This window comes from Panthera tigris, chromosome D4, assembly GCF_018350195.1.
Source record: "Panthera tigris isolate Pti1 chromosome D4, P.tigris_Pti1_mat1.1, whole genome shotgun sequence".
NCBI classification, from domain to species: Eukaryota; Metazoa; Chordata; class Mammalia; order Carnivora; family Felidae; genus Panthera; species Panthera tigris.
Window position 1 is genome coordinate 41,993,427 of NC_056672.1, and position 20,817 is coordinate 42,014,243.

Consider the following 20,817-nt stretch of genomic DNA (forward strand, 5'->3'; position numbering starts at 1 on the left):
TGAATATATAAAATTGGAGCTAGATATGAAGATCTTTAATCTTTGGGTTTATTTCCCCAAAAGTCAGTAATATTTCATTTAGATTAGCATCGTAAGGCACTATTTCTATGAATTGATTCCAGTGTTATAGAAATAAGTTTAATGTTGATATACATAAATCTTAGTGGCTTATTAATTGAAAATGCTTTTTTAAAAATAGGAATTACAGAAATATATGTCTATTATAAATTTTTGGAAATCAGAGATTATTTTAAGGAATATCAATGCCTTTTGAAGTTGGTATAAGCATTAAGTATTAAGAGTAATTTTTAATCGTATAGATTCTCACTGCCATTTAGTAACAACACTATATATGACTATTCGTTTCTTTAGGCCTGTTCACAAAGGATTTTTGTGCAATACAATCTGTACAGTAAGAAGTAAATCCCCCACTAGGGTGGAAAAACAATCAAAAGTATTGAAATCTGTTGTGTAAGAATACCAAGTTTAATTAAAGGAGAATGAGGCAGAAGTCATGAGACTTCTGCTGATATTCTAGAACTTGATAGCCTCTGTTCCTAATAACTCAATCATATAACCTCACTTGAGATTTTATTGATGTTCTTTATCTTCTATTAGATCGAGATATTTATTATTACTATCACCCTGAAATATCAACCATTATTTTTGGTGATTTGGCAATTTTTTTTTATCTTTTTCTTCATTCTTTGAGTAGTTTAATTGGGGTGGATTCTTTTCCTCCTGCCCCCCTTACAGTTTAAGTAACTGAAATAAATATTGACAAAAGGGGTGGAGGAAGACTAGAATTGAATAGAATATGTATATACAGTACATGTGAAGAATAGATAATTCCATGTTGAATTAGCTGAGTTTGAGTAGTGGAAAGCTGCAGAAGGAGAGTGAAAAAGAAGGGTTTAGAAAGAAAGTACTCAGTTTCTTCTTTGGAATGGCATGTATACTGCCATTCTCTGTCATTTCCTATTGGGGAAGGGAATCAGAATGGGAATGCATTGCACTTTGGTAGTCATTAGTAAGCATGCCAGGTGTATATCAAATGTCTAGGAGGTCTGAAACTGATATGATAATATTATCATGTGAACATTGAGAAATTGTTAGTGGTAGTGATCATGATTAATTGTTCTGGATATACTTTTGGTTCTGAATATCTGTCTCTGTATTGAGTACTTGGTATTTAAGTTTCATTTATTTTAGTAACTAGAATGGAGGGTTTGAAATAACAACAGACCTATATAGTTGAGTTCTTCTTACCATGAATAAACCAAATACTGATTGTTTTCCCACAAATATTGACAATTCAATTGTATTAGTTAATTTTCCAAATTTCATATATAATACATTTATACTGATCCTTTCCCATAGTTTGGGGGACAGAAATATAAGTGATGAGGTTTGACTTCAGCACAGTTAAAATTCTGTGATTCTAGATTATTGTGAAACCTACTATATTGCTAGTACCACTTAGATTAATGTTTACTATAAATGCCCATAGGGCCAAAACTGTCAGTACAAATTAAAGGACACATGTTCAATGTTTTCTGTACATGGAGCTGTTTTGAGATTTAAAATTGTAAGTAAACTTTTTCAAACAATTTAACACTTGTAATAATAGTGTTGGTTTTCATTTTTCATGTTCAAACACTTATAAAATTGCTTAATAGGACATTACTTAGAACTCATATCACAAAGTAAGGGCATTTAGTTAATTTTACTTCTTGTAAATGTTACAGAGAGTAGCAGATCTCTTATCCATATGCAGATATCCATACTTCTTTTAGAATCTAATTTGAACGCGTCAAGACAGATTGGCATTTCCAGTACGATAAAAAACTGCTTTGTTAATTGCAAACCATATTTAGTATGACCTTATAACAAAGTAGCACCTTAAGTGTCATGCTTTGTCTTTAATGTGCACACTGGAGCTATGTTCATCTGTACTAGACAACTGCACTTCATGAAAAGAGTTTTTTTCTTGATAGGCAATTAGCAGTAATTAGGAAGATTCACCTCAATAAGACGTCAACATGAGATTGTTTTAAAAAGTTGAATGTCAGTGACTTAAAAAGAAAGTTCTTCTGACACATAGGTATGGCATGTGAAACATGAAATGTTAATTTAACTTTTCTGCTTATTATTCATGCACAATATTATTTTGTCATTCAGACACTACACTGACAGAGTGTAAAGGGTGTTAAAATAGTGCTGCTAGAATAAAAAGAGGATTAATCTTCCATTGGCCAATTAGCCAAAGGGTACTTAATGGTCTCTAAAGGCTACTGAAGTCTAACTACTAGCAAAAGCATTGGTAAAAAGTCCTCTATATTACCTTCATTTGCTTGACATTTTGTGAAACATACTGTAGGCCTTTAATCACTGCATTTATCAGAAAGTAGTTTATAAATGAGTGATGTAGTAACTCAGTGTATTTTTCATAAGAAATTTTGTTACATAAATAATTCCACCTCTGCCTGAGATCTTTGTTCTTTTTTTTTTTTTTTTGGTCGGTTGTTTTTAATTTTTAATTCTTTTTCTTGAAGATCTCAAATATCATAACAAAGAAAGACTCATGTTTTCAGTTTGAAGCACTTGTTACTAACTTGAAAGAGTTATTAATCTGAACTATTTATCTTTTTGGATAAGTACTTGTATGGAAAATACTCTGCTAATAACCTAAAAACCCATGTCATTTTCTTTGTGACTCATATAATGTTTTAATTAAGTGACTGTGATTTTAGTATTATAAATGGACAATACAGAATTTTATTTCTTTCTGTTTTTTCTCATAAAAGAATAATGTAAATGGTCACTGACTTACCAGATTTCCACTTAACGATGGGGTGAAAGATGTATATGCATTCAGCAGAAATTGTACTTTGAATTTTGAATTTTGATCTTTTCCTGGAATAGTGATATGTGGTAATGATCCTCTCTGATGATGCTGGACAGGCAGCAGCCACAGCTCCTGATCAGCCACCCAGTCACGAGGGTGAACAGCCAATACACTTAGAGCCATTCCATAACCATACAGTCATCCTCTTTTTCACTTTCACTACAGTATTTAGTAAATTACATGAGATATTGAACACTTTATTATAAAACAGACTTTGTGTTAGCTGATTTTGCCCAATCGCAGGCTAATGTAAGTGTTCTGAGCACATTTAAGGTACGCGAAAGTAAGTTCTGATGTCTGATGGTTTATAATATCTTTAACTTATGTTGAATTTGTCATGATGTAACCCCATCATAAGACAAGGAAGACCTATATTCCCAATAAAAGAATATTGATTCTCTTCACAAGGAGAAATATCATTAAGATCATGGTGACTTTCTAGGAGATTCTTGCCTGTAGAATTTACATAGGTATTATTCACTAGAATTTTCTCTCCAGTCTTTTTACTTTAATTCTGGTAACAAAATTATTATGTAATAATTTTTTAAATTATAATAAGATTTTTAAATTGCTGCCTCTGCTTAAGTGTGAACCAGAATTATCTGATTGTCAGATAAAAATCTACTTATGTATTCAACATGAAATAACATTAGTCCATATTCTCAGTCCTATGTAGAATTTAGGACTTGGTAAAGTAATTGGAAACATACAGTTACCTTTTAAGGATTGTTTTCCCCTTGACTGTCAAGGCCTTTGGGTTTCAAAAGGAGAAAGAAAAATAAGACACTCCACCATTATAGATAAGAACTAACCCTCACTTCTTACTCTGTTTTAGTGGCTGAACTTTTCTAGAACATGACATTTAACTTTTGTTCTAAGATGGACTGGAAAGAATCCCTCTCCCACCAACTATTTTTTCCATAGGCTTTCCAGCAACCCTGCTCCCGTGACCTGTTCAACCTCATGTTAGGCTGGATTTTCTAGAATTTCCATGTGTCTACATTTCACATCCCACTATGCCAACTAAAAATGTTTTCCAAAATTTTTTAGATGACTCATTACTTTACATTTCTAATCCAGTGGTGAAAAACATGGGGAAAGCTGAACAGTGTCTTTCAATAGAACAGTTACTGTCCAGCAAAAAACGTTAGGTAAGAATCAGTCTCTTATTAGAATTAAAGAGCTATGCTCGCTATCCTTTTCCCTGGAGCACTGCTCCTAATCTAGTGAATGTTCACAGCGTTTTGTTTATCTATGCCATGACTAGCGTCATATCCATTAAGTAGTCAGATGTTGAATATTTTATTCTTTGGAAACATTGAGATCAGAAATCTTAAAATATATTGTTTTGGCGAATGATTAAGGAAATAATTCTTTCATTTCTGATTTTTTTTTTCTAAGTCCTTTACTTCATTTTGCTTGGACTATAGGATATTTTCTGTGGGCCCAGTTTTATTTTTTTCTGATAATTCATTCTTGAACATTAAAATGTTTACTGAGGCTCCATGCTGGAAAAGAGATCCAGCATCTCATCAGGAGTGGCCTCAGTGTACTTACCAGTATTCGGGCAGATACCTTCCCTAGAGTAAAAGTTGGAAAGCAAGGCAAGTGTAGATCTAGCTGTATCTGGCCTTTAATGTTGCACCTAGCTTCTAGGAAACATCTGACAAAACAGATCAGGAGGGATACATGGAAGGAAACTGGCTGTAATAGTGCTTACCAGATGGGATGTGAAGGCAGTAGAATTTCCATTAGCTCCCTGTTTTGTTTATTCATAGCATTCACTGTAGTTTATTGTTACATATTTCTAGGGTATAGACTGGTAGCCACCTAAAGGCGAGGATTGCCACTTTTTTGTTTATCACTGAAAACAGAGCTAGTAGAGTTACTACTATGTAGGATGTATTTAAAAAATAAATGCTAGGGTGGCTCAGTCCGTTAAGCCTCTGACTGCAGCTCAGGTCATGATCTCGTGGTTCATGAGTTTGAGCCCCACATCAGGCTCTGTGCTGACAGCTCAGAGCCTGGAGCCTACTTCAGATTCTGTGTCTCCCTCTCTCTCTGCCCCTGCCCCACTCAGGCTCTGTCTGTCCTCTCTCTCTCAAAAATGAAACACATTTAAATAAATAAATAAATAAATAAATGAATAAATAAGTGCTAGATACTGAATCAGTTCTGGGTTTAGATATTCACTATCGAAATCTGCCAGAAAATGTTAAGTTGGGGCCCAGAATACAAGAAATTTATCTCTTGAATAAACTGAGTGAACTCTTACATACGAGAACAAGGGAGAATATGTCAAGAGAGCCTTATTTACCCTGTTCATGGGATTCCATGGCTACACAGCAAAAGGAAGCTTTGGGCCAGAGCTTTTGCTTTGTAATTAAACTGTAAGATGCAGATCTAGAGGCTATTTATTTCTAGCATAGAAAATGAGACCATTTTTTTAATACAATTGAAGACATAAAATTAACACAAAATTATGGATAAGGAAAAAATTAAACCAGGGTGAGGATGTTATGCAAACTATATACTGTGGGGTTTGGGATATTTGGTCAAGGTGGGGCAGGCTGGCCATAAGAGAACAAGGTTCAAGAAAGAGACTTATTTTTTAAAAGTGGGGACTCACATTAGTTTTCCATGCTATGTAGTAAGTTGCCACAAATTTCTTAGCTTAGAAACAATGTACATACTCAGTACCTCACAGTGTTCATGGGTGGTGGTTCTGGCACAGCACGGTGAGGTCCTCTTCTCAGAGTTTCACAGGGCTGCCATCTGTGTTGTATCTTCAAGGCCAGGCCGCCTTCCTTTCTGGAGCTCAGGCTTTTCTTCCAAGCTCTTGTGTTTGTTGGAAAAATTCAGTTCCTTGCACTTGTAGGGCTGAGGTCCCTGTTTTCTTGTTCACTGCTGTTCTAGGACCATTTTCATTCCTGAGGCCTTCCTTAGGTCCTTGTCTTATATCCCTCCAACACTCCTCCCATAACATGGCAACTTACTTCTTCAAGGCCAGCAGGAGAATCTCTCTGATGTCAGGAGGGCCCCAGGAATTCTTTTATTTTTTATTTTATTATTGATTGATTGATTTAGAGAGAAGAGTAGGGGGGGAGAGTGCAAGCAGGGGAGGGGCAGAGAGAGAGAGAAAGACAGAAAATCCCAAGGAGGCTCTGCACTGTCAGCACAGAGTCCAATGAGGGGCTGTGAGGTCATGACCTGAGCCAAAGTTGGATGCTGAACCAACTGAGCCACCCAGGTGTGCACTGTCCCCCCACCTCTCCCACCCCCCACCCCACCACCTTGGATTTTTTTAAAGGGCTTATCTGATTACATCAGGACCAGCCAGGATAAATTTGCTTTTGATTAATTCAAGGGCCTGTGATTAGGAAACATGATTTACAGAATGCCTTTAGCATATAACACATGCAAATAATATAATCATGGGAGTGATAGTCCATTATATTTGCAGGTCCCAACCACAGACAAGGGAAAGGTATTATGCGAGGCATGGGTCACTGGGTCATCTGAGTATTCTGCCCACCTCAGAGCTCCTTACTGAAGAAAGAATTCTCCAAAATATTTTGTTTCCTCTTACAGTTGCATAGAGGGCTCTTTTCTTTTCAGAGACTTATCCTCCAATGTTCTATTTAAATAAATAATAACTAGTGTCTAGTTTCAAATTTTATAGTATTAAATTCTACTTTGTAACCTTTAGTTAGAATAATTGACTAACATAAATCAATACAAATCTCAGTACCTATTCTCACTGAAGTCAACTTTTAAATTGAAATAGACTTTTTAAAAGATTGTTATATCTTTTAAAGGAGGGATTATATATATATATTTTTATATATTTAATGTTTTGGATATATTACAAAGCTCTTTTTAAAATCCAGGTTCTCAGCCTTTAAGATAATTCTCAGACACTTTATGGCAGCATTTACCACAAGGTAGTGCTAACAGTAATGCTATAAATTTAAATTTTGCCAAGTGCTATCATAATTTTTTTTTAATTCTGCCCTCAAAATTACCTTTGCAAGGGTGACAAGCATCATCCCTAGAATTTTTCAATGAGGAAACAAAGTCATGTGCTAATTCGTGTCACCCAACTGGTAAGCAGTAGATCCAAAGCTAAAATCCAGAAATTAGGACTCTTCCCTGTGTTTTATTATTACTTATGGTTTTAATAGAAATGACATATATTTTTAAGTGTTTGGAGATGGTAAAGTAATAATATAGAAATAGGAATCATTGTTTTGATAAAAAAGGAAAAGTAACAATTTTAAGAGTAATCTTAATTTATTCATAAATTTTAAGCATAATCTGTTTCTAACAAGATCATCACAATGTGGTCTCACATGTCAAACTTGTGTACACTAAAGAAAGTTATTTATGCTTCTTGTCTCATCGGTAGCATTTCCAAATAAGAGAGGATGCTTTCACTGAGAGAAGTTAGTAATAGGGCCATCATTATTTGTCCAAAATTCTGAGGAATAAAAAACTCCAAACTGATGAAATATATGATTTGCTTATATCCTCTATTTCAGCATATGCTCTGTAGCATTTCTGGGCATATATAACTAATATTATGGAATATGGTTTAAAGATTGTAGATTTTAAATATTGGTAAATCAAAACATGATTTATATTTTAATAAATTACAAATTGTGGTTTGCTGTCTCCATAATTTCAGTGTTTCTTTAGTTAATGAATTTTTATATTGTTAGATTGAAGTTAAAATCTACGTATACCTGTCTTTTAGAGATCTGAATTTATTGGCTTGGTCTTTCCTCCATGAAGGATTTATTTATAGTGTTAGGATCTACCACCGTGGAAGGATTAGACAGAAATCTAATGGCATACAAATTTAACAAATGAGAGAAGCCACCAGTGCTGTTCGGGGGAAGAAAAGAACCTCCTCAAAGTTTAGTTTTCAGTGTTGCCTACAATTCCACATAGAATTGTAGCCATGAGTTATGTCATACCAAATTAAAATCTCAGAAAGTCTAATTTAGATGCATAGCATTAACTTCAGGATTGATAAATGCTCCGATGCACACTACCTAAGTAAATGCTGATAACATTACCTTACTAATAAAAGTGTATTTTAATTTATATAGTGATAAACTAATAGATTATAAATATAAACTGAAACTGATGTGTCTTCACAGCACCATCCATGCTACAAATAGCAAGACTTCAATTTTTGGAAACTTTCTTTTGGTCCTTACTATACAGAAGGCATTGTTTTTAAATTTTTTTTTATGTTTATTTATTTTTGAGAGAGAGAGAGAGGCAGAGAGACAACGTGCGAGTGGGGGAGGTGCAGAGAGAGAGGGAGACACAGAATCCGAAACAGGCTCCAGGCTCTGAGCCGTCAGCACAGACCCCGACGCGGGGCTCAAACCCACGGACTGCAAGATCATAACCTGAGCCGAAGTCAGAGGATCAACTGACTGAGCCACCCAGGTGCTCCAAGAAGGCATTGTTTTTAGATAGCCTGGGGAGTACATAGGGGAAAAAGGCACAGTCCTCTCTCAAGGATTCACTAGGGTTCATGGTTGAAGAACAGGCATAGAGCAATGGGAGATAAGAGAATGGAGAAGCTACTTTGTTGAAGAAAAAAAAGGAAGAAAGAACAGAAGCCTTCATAAAGGAGGAACTACTAAACTCTTCTTTAAGCATGAGCAAGATTTCAGCAGAAGGAAACACCATGTGTAGAGTCATCAATGTAGAAATGGCATTGGTTTGGGGAATGGCAGGCAAGATTGACTTCAGATGATATGTAACTGAAACAAGTTGAAGCTAAATCTTAGCCTTATTGTAACCACAAACATCTGAGCTTTATTCTTTTGGGGTGAGAAGCTTCTGAAAGGTTTTCGAATAAAGGAATAGGAGGCCAGTGTTGTTTTAGAAAGTTGTATAAAAGATGATTTCAAAGGACGGAAGATTGCAGCAAGGGGAAGGGCTTTGCAGTAGTCTTAGTAGGATAGTGAGAGTCTTCATTAAGAAAGTGGCACAGGGAAAGAATATGAGAAGCATTACATAATTTATAGAACCTGACAATTGATTGGACATAGAGAATTAATAAACAAGGAGGGAAATGGATTCAGGCTTGGGAGATAACCAGAAGATTTTCAGGCTTAGGGAAATTATAAGGTTGCTTTTAGATACTAATTATTAGGTACTTTTGAGACAATCCATGAATGAATATTCCCTGAAAATATATAGAACCACACCTTTAGATCATAAGTTCAAATATAATCAGGGGTGCCTGGGTGGCTCAGTCGGTTAAGTGTCTGACTTTGGCTTAGGTCCTGATCTCACAGTTCGTGAGTTCAAGCCTCATGTCAGGCAGGCTCTGTGCTGACAACTCAGAGCCTGGAGCCTGCTTCAGACTCTGTGTCTCCATCTCTGTCTGCCCCTTCTCCACTTGCACTCTGTCTCTCTCTCAAAAAATAAACATTAAAAATATTTTTTAAATAAGTTCAAATATAATCAAAGAAATATTTTTTCACTGAAACATACTTATTTCACCAAAACATAATATCAAATATATCAAGCCCTAATTTTTAATCTAGTATCTGAAATATTCATATTTAATACTATACACATATACACACAAACACATATGCAATTGTTCATATAGTTTGTAAAAGTCATGTTTATATGTAGTGTTAATGCTTAAATAACTTATTTTGTCCCATATTTATATTACTGTACACGTTGACTACATCTTTTGCTGTTTCTCATTAGAGTTTTTCAGAAGGAAAGATTTTTGCCCCCTGAGAGATTTCAGTACCATTTTATCTAATTGTTCCTTATGTTAAACTACCATATTATAAGCTTCTTTGGAATCATAAAATAGTAATGCAGTTACCTCTTAAGGAGCTGTGAGTTGTTAGGCCATTATAGCTTGGTGGCATTCTGCTGACTGCAGATTGGTGAACAAGAAGGGCTGACATTAAGACCATTTCTTCTACACTATTTCATAAAAACATTACCGGTAGGTATGTCTCTTAGTAAAATGTTGATGTTATTAAAAATTCAAATGTAAGGAGTTTAGTGCAATTCTACGCTAATATTACAAAGAGGACTTGTCAACAGTCAGATGCATAAGACTAAGCGAATTTGCACACTATTTATTTGAGCTAAATCTCTAATAAGCCTCTTCTGCTAATTGGACTTAACATTTATGTTACTAAATGAGAAACGTTTTGGCTGCCATATAGGATAGTAAGACCTACCCAATGGAATAAACAACTAACATCTGTTATCCTGTCCTGCTCCAGCTTGGCTTTTACCAGTTAAGTACATCAGCCCTGAAGTCAAGGTTATCAAATATGTGAATCTCTGGCTCAGCCATGTCTATGTGAGGTCAAAGAAATATCACATCATGAGTAAAGACCAGCCAACCAAAAGATACTAGATACAGCTGGTCCATTTTGTTTTAACCTTTACATACCCTACGACCAGAAGCAAAAACTAGTCAAGGTTATAATCTTTGTAAAGTTTTAACGATAACTATTTTTAGAATTAATTTCACTCTTTAGCATTAGAATTTTATGCTGATAATTGTTAGGTTAAAGGTAATTATTTTTATAATACAATTATATTTATTTTCTTTTTTAAAAAAGAAGCTAAATTTGGATTTGGCTGACCTTCGGAAGGAAAAAGAAGACTTACTGAAGAAATTGGAGTCCTCATCTGAAATCACAAGTTTGGCAGAAGAAGTTTCCCGAGTAATAGTTCCACGGATACAAGTTACATCACTTGGTCCTTCAAGGAGCATGGATTTGGAGATGAAGCAATTGCAGTGTAAACTAAAGGTGATTGTAAATTTGTTAAACATGAAAATATATATTAGGTTTTTGAAAAATGTTTATTTATTTTGAGAGAGAGGGAGAGCACAAGCAGGGGATGGGAAGCGAGGGGGAATCCCAAGCAGCCTCCACGCTGTCAGCATGTAGCCAGACGCAGGGCTCAAACCCACAACCCGTGAGATCATGACCTGAGCCGAAATCAAGAGTCAGATGCTTAACCGACTAAGTCACCCAGGTGCCCCTTAAGTTAGTGAATCCTTAAAGACAGGTTTATATCGATGCTAATTTTTAAAATTCTACTAAGGGTAAATTATGGCATAAATAATCCAAAAATTATTGATTCTATATTTGATCTGTTTTAGCCTAGTAGATTCTTATATGGTAACTCATAACACTACTCTCTGAAAAATGACAAGACACCATGAAATCCTAGGATGGTGATAGAAACTGGCCATTGTCATTTCTCTTCTACTGCTGAACTCCCTCTCTGCCCTCCATTCCTCCCTGCACTGAACAGAATCCTTTCTGTATCTACATAAGTTGAATTGCTTCCCTCTACACAACTGCTACTATTTTAATTTGGTTGTTGTTGGTTGGAAATGTGGAAGGAGGAGGGAAGTGGAGGGAGGGAGAAGCCCTGAGCAAAGGTGGGTTAGTATAATAGATTTCAGTGAGTTACGCCTGAGAGTAAGAATGACAATCAGTGTTCTTTTCGTTTATAAAGAATTCTATCTAAGTCCAATTGAAACTGTCAACAACTTAAAAATAAGGCTGACCTTAGTTTAAATAGAATTACCTTGTAAGAAACAGGATTAGTGACTTCTAATTGCAAAGTTTATTTTCATACTGTTTAAAACAAGCTCATTTATTCCTCACGTATTTAATTATTTTGTTCAGTGGGGATTGCTAGCTGGTAGCTAAAAAGACAGTGTGTTTGGGACCATCACTGTAGTGAGAGTCACTAGAAAGGAAGTTCTGGTTGGACATGCACAGAATACATTAGGAACAGAGTACCTGTGACTGTTAAGAGAGTATTAGAATATTGAATTATCAAACAGACTCAGTTGTTTTTAATTCAAAAGATGATACGTAAATTCTCCAATAATATCTTTAAATGAAGGATTGCTAAGTAGAAAATAGTATAAAGCTTAAAGTAAATGATTGTATCATTACTTGAAAATATTTTGCTTTGTTAATAAGAATGAGATATACACAGTGGCATTAATTTAGATAATTCTTGAATACCATCATCTTCAGACAGTTCTTGTGTGCATAACTTGCCTCAACTACTACATTTTATAAGTTTAAAATACCTTGTGTAATAGAAACATGAGAAAAAATAGTTGCGTAAGTTTTGGTATATGTGTATGTATCTTCTTAAAATGCATTTCTGTCTGTGAAAAAGTGGAATAAAATGTACAAATTGAACATTTCAGTGTTAGGTTACTATACAGTGTTAGGTTACTATACTATCATAGAGGCTTTAATTCATGGTTCTATGATTCTTCTTACATTTAAGTCTTCGTGCTCCTAATAAAAGTTTAGTTTTCAATAAGATAAAATAGAATGTTGGATCCAATAATACCTAATCTGACCTCTAAATTTTTTTAAGTTATTAATAGCTTTAAGTCGACTTATATTTTACTTATGTGATTTTACGTACTGTAATGTCCTAACTTAATTTTTGGAAATAATAGACCCATATCAATATCTATAAGTTATTTACCTTATGGTTTCCCATGGTGTCAGTTTTTACCTGTATATAAATCTCTCTTTCACTTTGGAGGAATGTGTGAATCACAAAGGTAGGACTATGAGGATGCCTGGAGCATTTAGACCACACTTGATGTATACTTGAAGTGTCCATGAGTAGCCTGCAGTCCTGGAACACTGGCCCGTGACAAAAGGATAAATCTCTACTTTTGTCTTGTTTCATGTTTTAATATGGAAATACCTTAGAAGACGAGTACCTTAACGTACATAATACTTTGTGCTACTACAAATTTCTGTTTTGATATTCTATTAGTTTGCTAGGTCTGCCATAACAAAATACCAGAGACTGGGTGACTTAAATAATAAAATATTTTTTTCTCATAGTTCTGGAGTCCACAATTCCAAGATCAAGGTATCGATTAGGTTTGGTTTCTTCTGAGTCTTTAGAATTTATTACCTTGTAGATGGCCACCTTCGCTGTGTCTTCACATGGTAATCCCTCATTCTGTGTGATTCTGTGTTTAATCTTCTCTTCTTGGAAGGATACCAGTCATATTGGATGAAGGCCCACTGATATGGCCTCATTTTACTATACTTACCTCTTTAAAGGCCTTATCCTAACACAGTGACATTTTGATGTTCTGGGGTTAAAACGGCAACATATACATTTTGAGGGGACACAATTCAACCTATGACAGATATCAAATCGTTAGCACAATAGTTTTCCAAGAAATGACTTCTTTTCTAGTTGATGTTTTTATGCTAAATTTTTAGAAAAACTGGTTAGATTTGTATATATTGAAGGCTTATATACATCTTTTTTATTTTATCCAAGTAACTTTAGACTTTTCTGTATAAACTCTTAGGTGTACTTCTCAGATATACGTGATACATTCAGTATCATTTGAGTGCTCATGTGTATTTTCTGTATCTTCATTTTTACCCATATTAGATATGTTTCTTCATGGTACCCAACTTTATATAGATAGATGATCAAATATTTAGAGACATACAAATTCCTTCCAGTGAATGTTATATATATGCATATACATATACAATATACCAATATACATACATGTATGTACATATATATACCATTATTTTGTATTAGTTTATTTGTAGTTATATACACACTTTGAATTGAATAGTACTCTAATTTATATTTGTGATTCTTTGACTTCTTGATTGTTGAAAGCATCCCTTTTGATATATACCGTGTTCTTTTCCAGTTTCCCAGTAAGTTCGTAATGAAGCATAGTAGTTTTTAAACTACTGTTCCTTTATATGTAACCTGTTGCCAGGCTGGTTCTAAGTCCTTTACAAATAGTAATTCATTAATCCTCATTTCTACCCTGTGAAATAAGGTCTGTTATTCTATTTTACTTTTGAGAAAGCAGAGACACAAAAGGTAAGTTAATTGTCCAAGGTCACTAAGCTACTAAGTGATAGAGCTGAGATTAGAACTCAGTCCATCTGACTTCAGAGTCAATGCTTTCATTCATTACACTCTGAAATTAAAAAAAAAAAAAATGTTTAACAAACTTAGATAGGAAAGCTCTAACCATGATGGATTCTTACCATTGTGACATTTTTGACATACATGTTTTACTCCAGATTTGAGGTCATGCTGCAGATATAGTAGAAATGGAAAATGCTAGAGGCCCTGGGTTTTGATCACTCTTTGTGCATTAACTTCTTATGGGACTCTACTGAGGAAATAACTTCTCCAGAGGTTGAAAGCAGGCATACCTTTCTACCCACTCCATAGGATTTTTAAGGATCAAATGAAGTGGGTCTGAGATTTAGAGATTCTAGAAAAAGTATATATCAAGCTGGTGTTGTTTTATTTACTGTAATTCAGTAATCCTTCAACTATCCATAAGCCAGAGTTATAGCATTTTCAGTCACCTAAAATAACAGCCTTAAGTCTAAAAACAACTACCTTAAAATCCACTTAATTTATTCCACTGAAGATATTGTCAGGCTTCATTTACTGCCCGTTGTCTTTTATTTTAAGTACCACTCTAGTAAGTCTATTTGTTTAACTTCTGAGCCGAAAATATCTCAAAAGTAGCGAATGAGAAGTAGGCATATTAAGGGGCAGGATGATTGTTTTCAGTCAGGAATATGGGAAGAGCAAGAAATGTCGACCAACAGACCAATAGAGCAACAGAGAAAAAGAAAATATTAAAATGTTAAGGTAAAAACACAAAATTAGAAAAACAGCTCTCTGGGACCATTTAGAGTAGGGGTAAGTTGCCATTTATATCATAATAGTTCCAAAAGACATGACTATATAATGATATAGTGATACTATAATACAGCAATATAATATATATAATTAATACAGTGATTATAATATATAGCTATATAGAAGTATCTCTATTAGCTTAATGTAATTATAGATGTTCATATTTCTAAGTGAGTGAACAATCATTCCAGAGAGAATTTAAGATTAATAATTAAAGCAAAAGCTTCAATTATCTGCTAAATTCACTAGTGTGGAATATCTTATTCTGGCAATGCACATCATATATGCTGGAAATTTAGATTGCATTAACACAAACATTAATCAAAATTTTTAAAATTCAGTCTACTTGCCATGTTAAGGTTTTTAAGCCTAAGTTTTTAAGAAATTTATATATTTAATATAAAAGTTAAAATTATTTCAAAAATTTTATTCACATATTCTATACCAATAAGATATTTAAAGTCTGTCTAATGAATTTGACTTGTATTTAAATGGTGTGAGCAATGGTTTCATGATTAATGGTTTCATCTTTACAGATTTACAATTTTTTTTAGCAGGAGTCAGTCAAACCTGGGAATAGCTAACAGAAACAATTGATTGTAGTTACAAAGAAAGATTAGCAAAATAACTATTCCAAATATATTTAAAGCTATCATATTTTATTCTATTTATATCAAGTTAATACTTCTAAATTTTGACAAGTAACTTAATGTATGTTATTACTGTCTTGTAGGTGGAGAAACTATAATATCAGACACACTAGGCAATGTGTCAGATTACTTATTTACTTAGCACTTGAGTCAAAATTGAAAGTTAGGGTTCCTGATACACTAGTACCTCTGGCTCTTGGGCTGTGCGTTAACAAATACCACAAAGCTGTTCTGCTTTGAAAAACTCATGTTTATGCGTGAATACTTTAATAATAAATAGTATGATCAATAAATTCAAGTAAGGAAGTATTTAGTATCCCTAAGATTCCTTATCAGTTATCTATTACTGTCTAACAAACTATCTTAAAATGTAGCAGCTCAAAACAATGGCAGTTTATTAATTCTTATGATCCATTGGGTTGACTGGGCAGTTCTTTTACTTCTCTCTTTTGAGTTCTCTGGTATGCCTGCATTCTTTTAATTCAAGGATTAACCTGGACTGCAAGTTCCAAGATAGCCTCACTCACAGCCTGGGAGTTGGTCTGCAGGCTGTCTGCTGGGATACCCCAGTACTCCTCCATGGCCTTTCCTCTGTCTTCCCTGCAAGGTGATCCCAGGCAGCATTCCAAGAGCCAAAGGTTTAGCTGCAAGGGTTTAGGCCCAGCAGCTGGTACTTGCATAATGTCATTTCTGCCATATTTGCCTTGGTCAAAGCAAATCACAGGCCAGACCAGACCAGGCTCAAAGGTTTAGAAGATGGATCCCTCTTGATGGGAGGAGCAGCAAAGTATCTGTGACCACATTTAGTCTGTTATAACAGGTTCTTAGTAAATCAAGCTTTCATTTCACGTGATCTTGTTAGCCTATCAAAATACTAAATTAATCACATGCACATTTACATTTTACAGAGATAGTCCTTATTCCTCAGAAAGTACTTTGGGTGTGTACTTTTTGTAATTGTTATATGATGGCATTCTTTTGTGGTTTTGGTGTGTTATATGAAAATTTAGTATACCATAGTACTTCTGTTAAAACATATAAAATAAACCATTTAAAAATATTAAAATATACAAGTATATTAAAATGCCCTTCTGGGGCGCCTGGGTGGCTCAGTCGGTTAGGCGTCCGACTTCGGCTCGGGTCACGGTCTCGCGGTCCGTGAGTTCGAGCCCCGCGTCGGGCTCTGGGCTGATGGCTCAGAGCCTGGAGCCTGCTTCTGATTCTGTGTCTCCCTCTCTCTCTGCCCCTCCCCCGTTCATGCTCTGTCTCTCTCTGTCTCAAAAATAAATAAAACGTTAAAAAAAATTTTTTTTTTAAATAAAAAAATAAAATGCCCTTCTTAATTATAATCATATTTATTTCAATATTATTACTCTTCATGAGAATGGCATTTATTTTGATGCTGCATTTGACCAAAAATTGAAAAGTTTATTTGATTTTATATGTGTTTTTAATCTAGAATGCAACTAATGAGCTCACTAAACAGTCCTCAAATGTGAAGTCTCTGAAATTTGAACTCCTAGCAAAAGAAGAACACATAAAGGAAATGCATGAAAAGTATGTTCTTGATATTTTTATCCATTGTATTTGGTGCCACCTAGTGGTAGTTAACTCTATTAAACATTGCACGCAAGAAACAAAACCCCATGTTAAAAATTAGCTTTTCCTTCCTTCATGTTTAAGCCTCAATAAGATGAAAGTTCAAGGAATATTATCTATAAGCATAGTTGATGACAAGCTATGTAATATTTTTTAATTAGAGTAAGAATATTTAAAGTTATATTTTCCTTCTTAGAAGTAACCATTTAATTTTGAATGTATATAAATTAACGACCTAAAGACTACGAACAAAACACTTCTGAATGTGGTAATTCTTTGACCAAAATTATATATGTAGGTTGATCTCAAATTGGATTTAATGCCTAAGCTTATAAAGCTAAGGTGGAAGAAAAGGAAAGTTTTTGTTGGTCTCTAAAATAAATGGAAGATTACAAAAGTTTGTATTGTATGTGTTGTTGTTGTTTTTTAACAAAAAAGGGTTTAAAATGTCCTATCTCACTGAATCAAAATGATTTTCTCTGTATATTTAATAGATGTATGAGAGCTTAGGGGGTGATAACATGTTTAGGTGGAATGCCAGTCTGTCCCTGATAATTTGAGAATATATACATATGTATTAGCAAAATAACGCAGATACATATATACTACATTTTAAGTGAAGATCACTTAGAAGTGATATTAACAGATGAAACTACTGACAAAAATATTGGTTAATTTTGTAGACAAAGTATCTTCAAGTTTATTTATTAGCATAAGAGGCAGTCTTATTTACTATCTAATAGTGAGGGCCCTAGAGAAATAGTCTTTGAATCCTAGTTCCTCTACCTGCCAGCTCTGTATCTCAGTTTAATAGTATTAGCTTGTAAAATTCTTGTGAAGATTAAGAGAGAGCGTGTAAAGTACTGGTAACAGAGACTGGCACCTAATGAGCACTCAGTAAATGTTACCTGTTACGATTTAGTAGGCACAGTAATAGTTGTTACTGCAACTACCATTTCATATCTGTCATCAACTTAAGCTAAACTGATATGTCAGTTCAATCGTACGTGATATTAAATTAGAAGATACCATGCCTAATTTTAGTGTTTTTGTATCATAAGATTTTACATTTGTTTGTTTATTAAAATACAGAATTATTTTCTATCAGTGCTATGCTTTTTAATGATCTCTGAATATCAGTTTGATTTTTCTGAGCAATGCAATAATATAATTTAAATATAATTATTTTATTTTATTTTTTTATCTTTTATTTTGAGAGAGAGTGCAAGCAGGGAAGGAGCAGAGAGAGAGAGGGAGAGAGAGAATCCCAGGCAGGCTCCCAGTGCAGAGCCCAACACCGGGCTGATCGTCACAAACATGAGATCACAACCCAAGCCAAAATAGTCAGATGCTCAACCAAGTGAGCCACCCAGGCACCCCTAAATATAATAATTTTAATTTTTCATAAATTTTGTCAGTCTTTCTCAGTTCTTCTACTTTTATGCCTTCATGCATATATATTATACTGTAATTACCAGTCACAACTGGATTTTAGATTTTATAAGTACACAGAGTATGAATAGATCAGTACTCCATCTCATGCAAATATCTTATTAATTTGCAATTAATATCAGTTAGCATTTAAAAATTAAGTATTTTCTAGCTCTCTTATAAAATATCTTTTTTCCCCTTCAAGGATATCTCGAATGGAGAGGGATATAACCATGAAAAGACATTTGATAGAGGACTTGAAATTTCGACAGAAAGTAAATTTGGAAAGTAATGAGAGTATTAATGAAATGTTAGAAAATCTTGAAAAAAAGGTATCAATTTTTATGTTCTCTGACACTAGAAAATACCACTTTTCTCTTACCTTCTTAACTTGAATATTCAGTCTTAATAAATTCCTAGAAAATATTCATAGAATACATGTCTGCTGTTACATAATTACATTGTTTGATCTGAAAGTACGTTGTTTTAAAATTCAAAACTCTAAAATGTCATACATAATATAGTCACACGTTCTCTTTGTATTTGTAAACATGCCATGAGAGGATAATCACGTCTAATTTTTAAAACTTTCAATGTTTCTGGGTATATAATTACATTTTATTCAACATTTTAAAGTTGAATTTATACAATTTATAAATTATTTATTTGCTTTATTTAATTTACTAACATTTATGATAGAATCAAGCATATATTTTTAAGTGAAAAAGGTAATAACCAATAACTACCAGAAGCTCTTTAAAAAGTGTACTTACCACAGTTTTTTAAAAGTGTACTTTTTCCTTTGATACACTTAATTCAGTATACTTAGGAAGAGAGCTTTATTTAACATAGTTGTATATCTGGCCCCAAAGTAGAAATCAGCAATTTGCTGACTAAGAGATATTTAAAAAAAAAAAAAGGTGCTATTTGCACAACTCCTAAAGCAGCTTGTGCTCTGGCATTCACTAAATGTTATCCACTCCAGAGAGAGCATCTCCCTTACTTTTCTTGTTGGAGATAAAAATGTAAGTATCTCTTAGCTCAAATGGATTTAAGAAAGAAAATTTTACATGAGCAAGACAAATGCATGTGGATTTTCTTTCTCTTTCTCTTCCCACACACCCACATAAATTATAATTACTTCCTATAGGTTTTTTTCAGTGTTATCACTGAAATTTTGCTGATTTTTAAACTTTAATAATCATTTCAGATACAGTCTTAGAATCTGTGTATAAGTAATTATATCTTTAGTGGCATTAAATGAAAAAAGAAAAACTATTCTTTCAAATGTATAATAACTATGTTACATTATTATTTAATTTTATCCTAAAAAGTACATGTTATATTGGAGATAGAACTGAAAGTTATCCATGACTTACTTAAGAATTCAAGACAACCAATCCCCTGCTTAAGGAGGTTAAGGTTAGTAATTAAAGGAAACATAGTTAAAATTAGTATTGTATTCATACATTTTTTGTGCATTTTTCATTTTGCTATTGATTTAAGGATTTTAGTCTCATTCATAGTGAGTTCTCCAAATCTAATTTACTTGAATTTGATATCATTTATATTTTTTGCTCTTATTATTTAAATGTGATATCATTTATGAGAAAATAAATGAAATTAGACTTATTCATGAATCATTTGGTTTCTGTTGAAACAAATAGAGTATATTCCTAGAATGGCTTTACCAATAATAGTTATCGTTATGCTTTTAATGTAGGTGAAGACACTAACTGAAGAGTGTTCCAACAGGAAGGTGTCAATTGATTCACTAAAACAGAGACTCAGTGTTGCTGTAAAGGAGAAGTCACAGTTTGAACAGATGTATCAAAAAACTAAAGAGGAATTAGAAAAAAAGGTATGCTTTTCAGACATGTTAGCTTAGAAATGGAATATAGCCATATCTTTTTCATTTTTAAAACTGTAATTTTTTTCTGCCCAAAATTACTATGAACAAAACTGCTCAAACCTCTACATGAAACACTAAGCATTTGTTTAACATTAAAGGTAATGCTATATTAGAGAAACAGATTTTGTATCTTAATAATTTTTTTTCATTTTTTTAATGTTTATTTTTGAGAGAGAGAGAAGGCACACACAAGCAAGGGAGGGGCAGAGAGAGAGGGAGAGAAAGGATCTGAAGAGGGCTCCATGCTGACAGCAGAGAGCCTGATGTGGGGCTCAACCTCACAAACCATGAGATCATGACCTGAGCCAAAGTTGCACGCTTAACTGACTGAGTCACCCAGGTGCTCCTTGATAATGTCTTTTAAATGAACACTACTATTAAGAACTGGCAAAAGTGGATATAAATTTTTTAGATCCACCTAAACTTATAAACTAATTAAATATTTCCACTGACATATGAGATATTTTGGTCTAAAATAGCTTCCATGTCTTTAATGATTTATAATTTTTTAAAAACAAACTAATTTTGATGATAAA

The 20,817-nt window shown here is 33.7% G+C and overlaps 1 protein-coding gene across 2 annotated transcripts in view; it reads left to right on the top strand.

Moving 5' to 3' along the window:
* The window catches only part of CNTLN (centlein), a 307,277-nt gene that overhangs the window by 241,019 nt on the left and 45,441 nt on the right, over window positions 1–20,817 (top strand). For both annotated transcript variants that reach the window (XM_007098529.3, XM_042964431.1), the window contains exons 19-22: window positions 10,540–10,731; window positions 16,799–16,896; window positions 18,575–18,701; window positions 20,093–20,230. In XM_007098529.3, coding sequence (XP_007098591.2) covers window positions 10,540–10,731; window positions 16,799–16,896; window positions 18,575–18,701; window positions 20,093–20,230 — 555 coding nt within the window. The remainder of the gene's footprint in view (window positions 1–10,539; window positions 10,732–16,798; window positions 16,897–18,574; window positions 18,702–20,092; window positions 20,231–20,817) is intronic.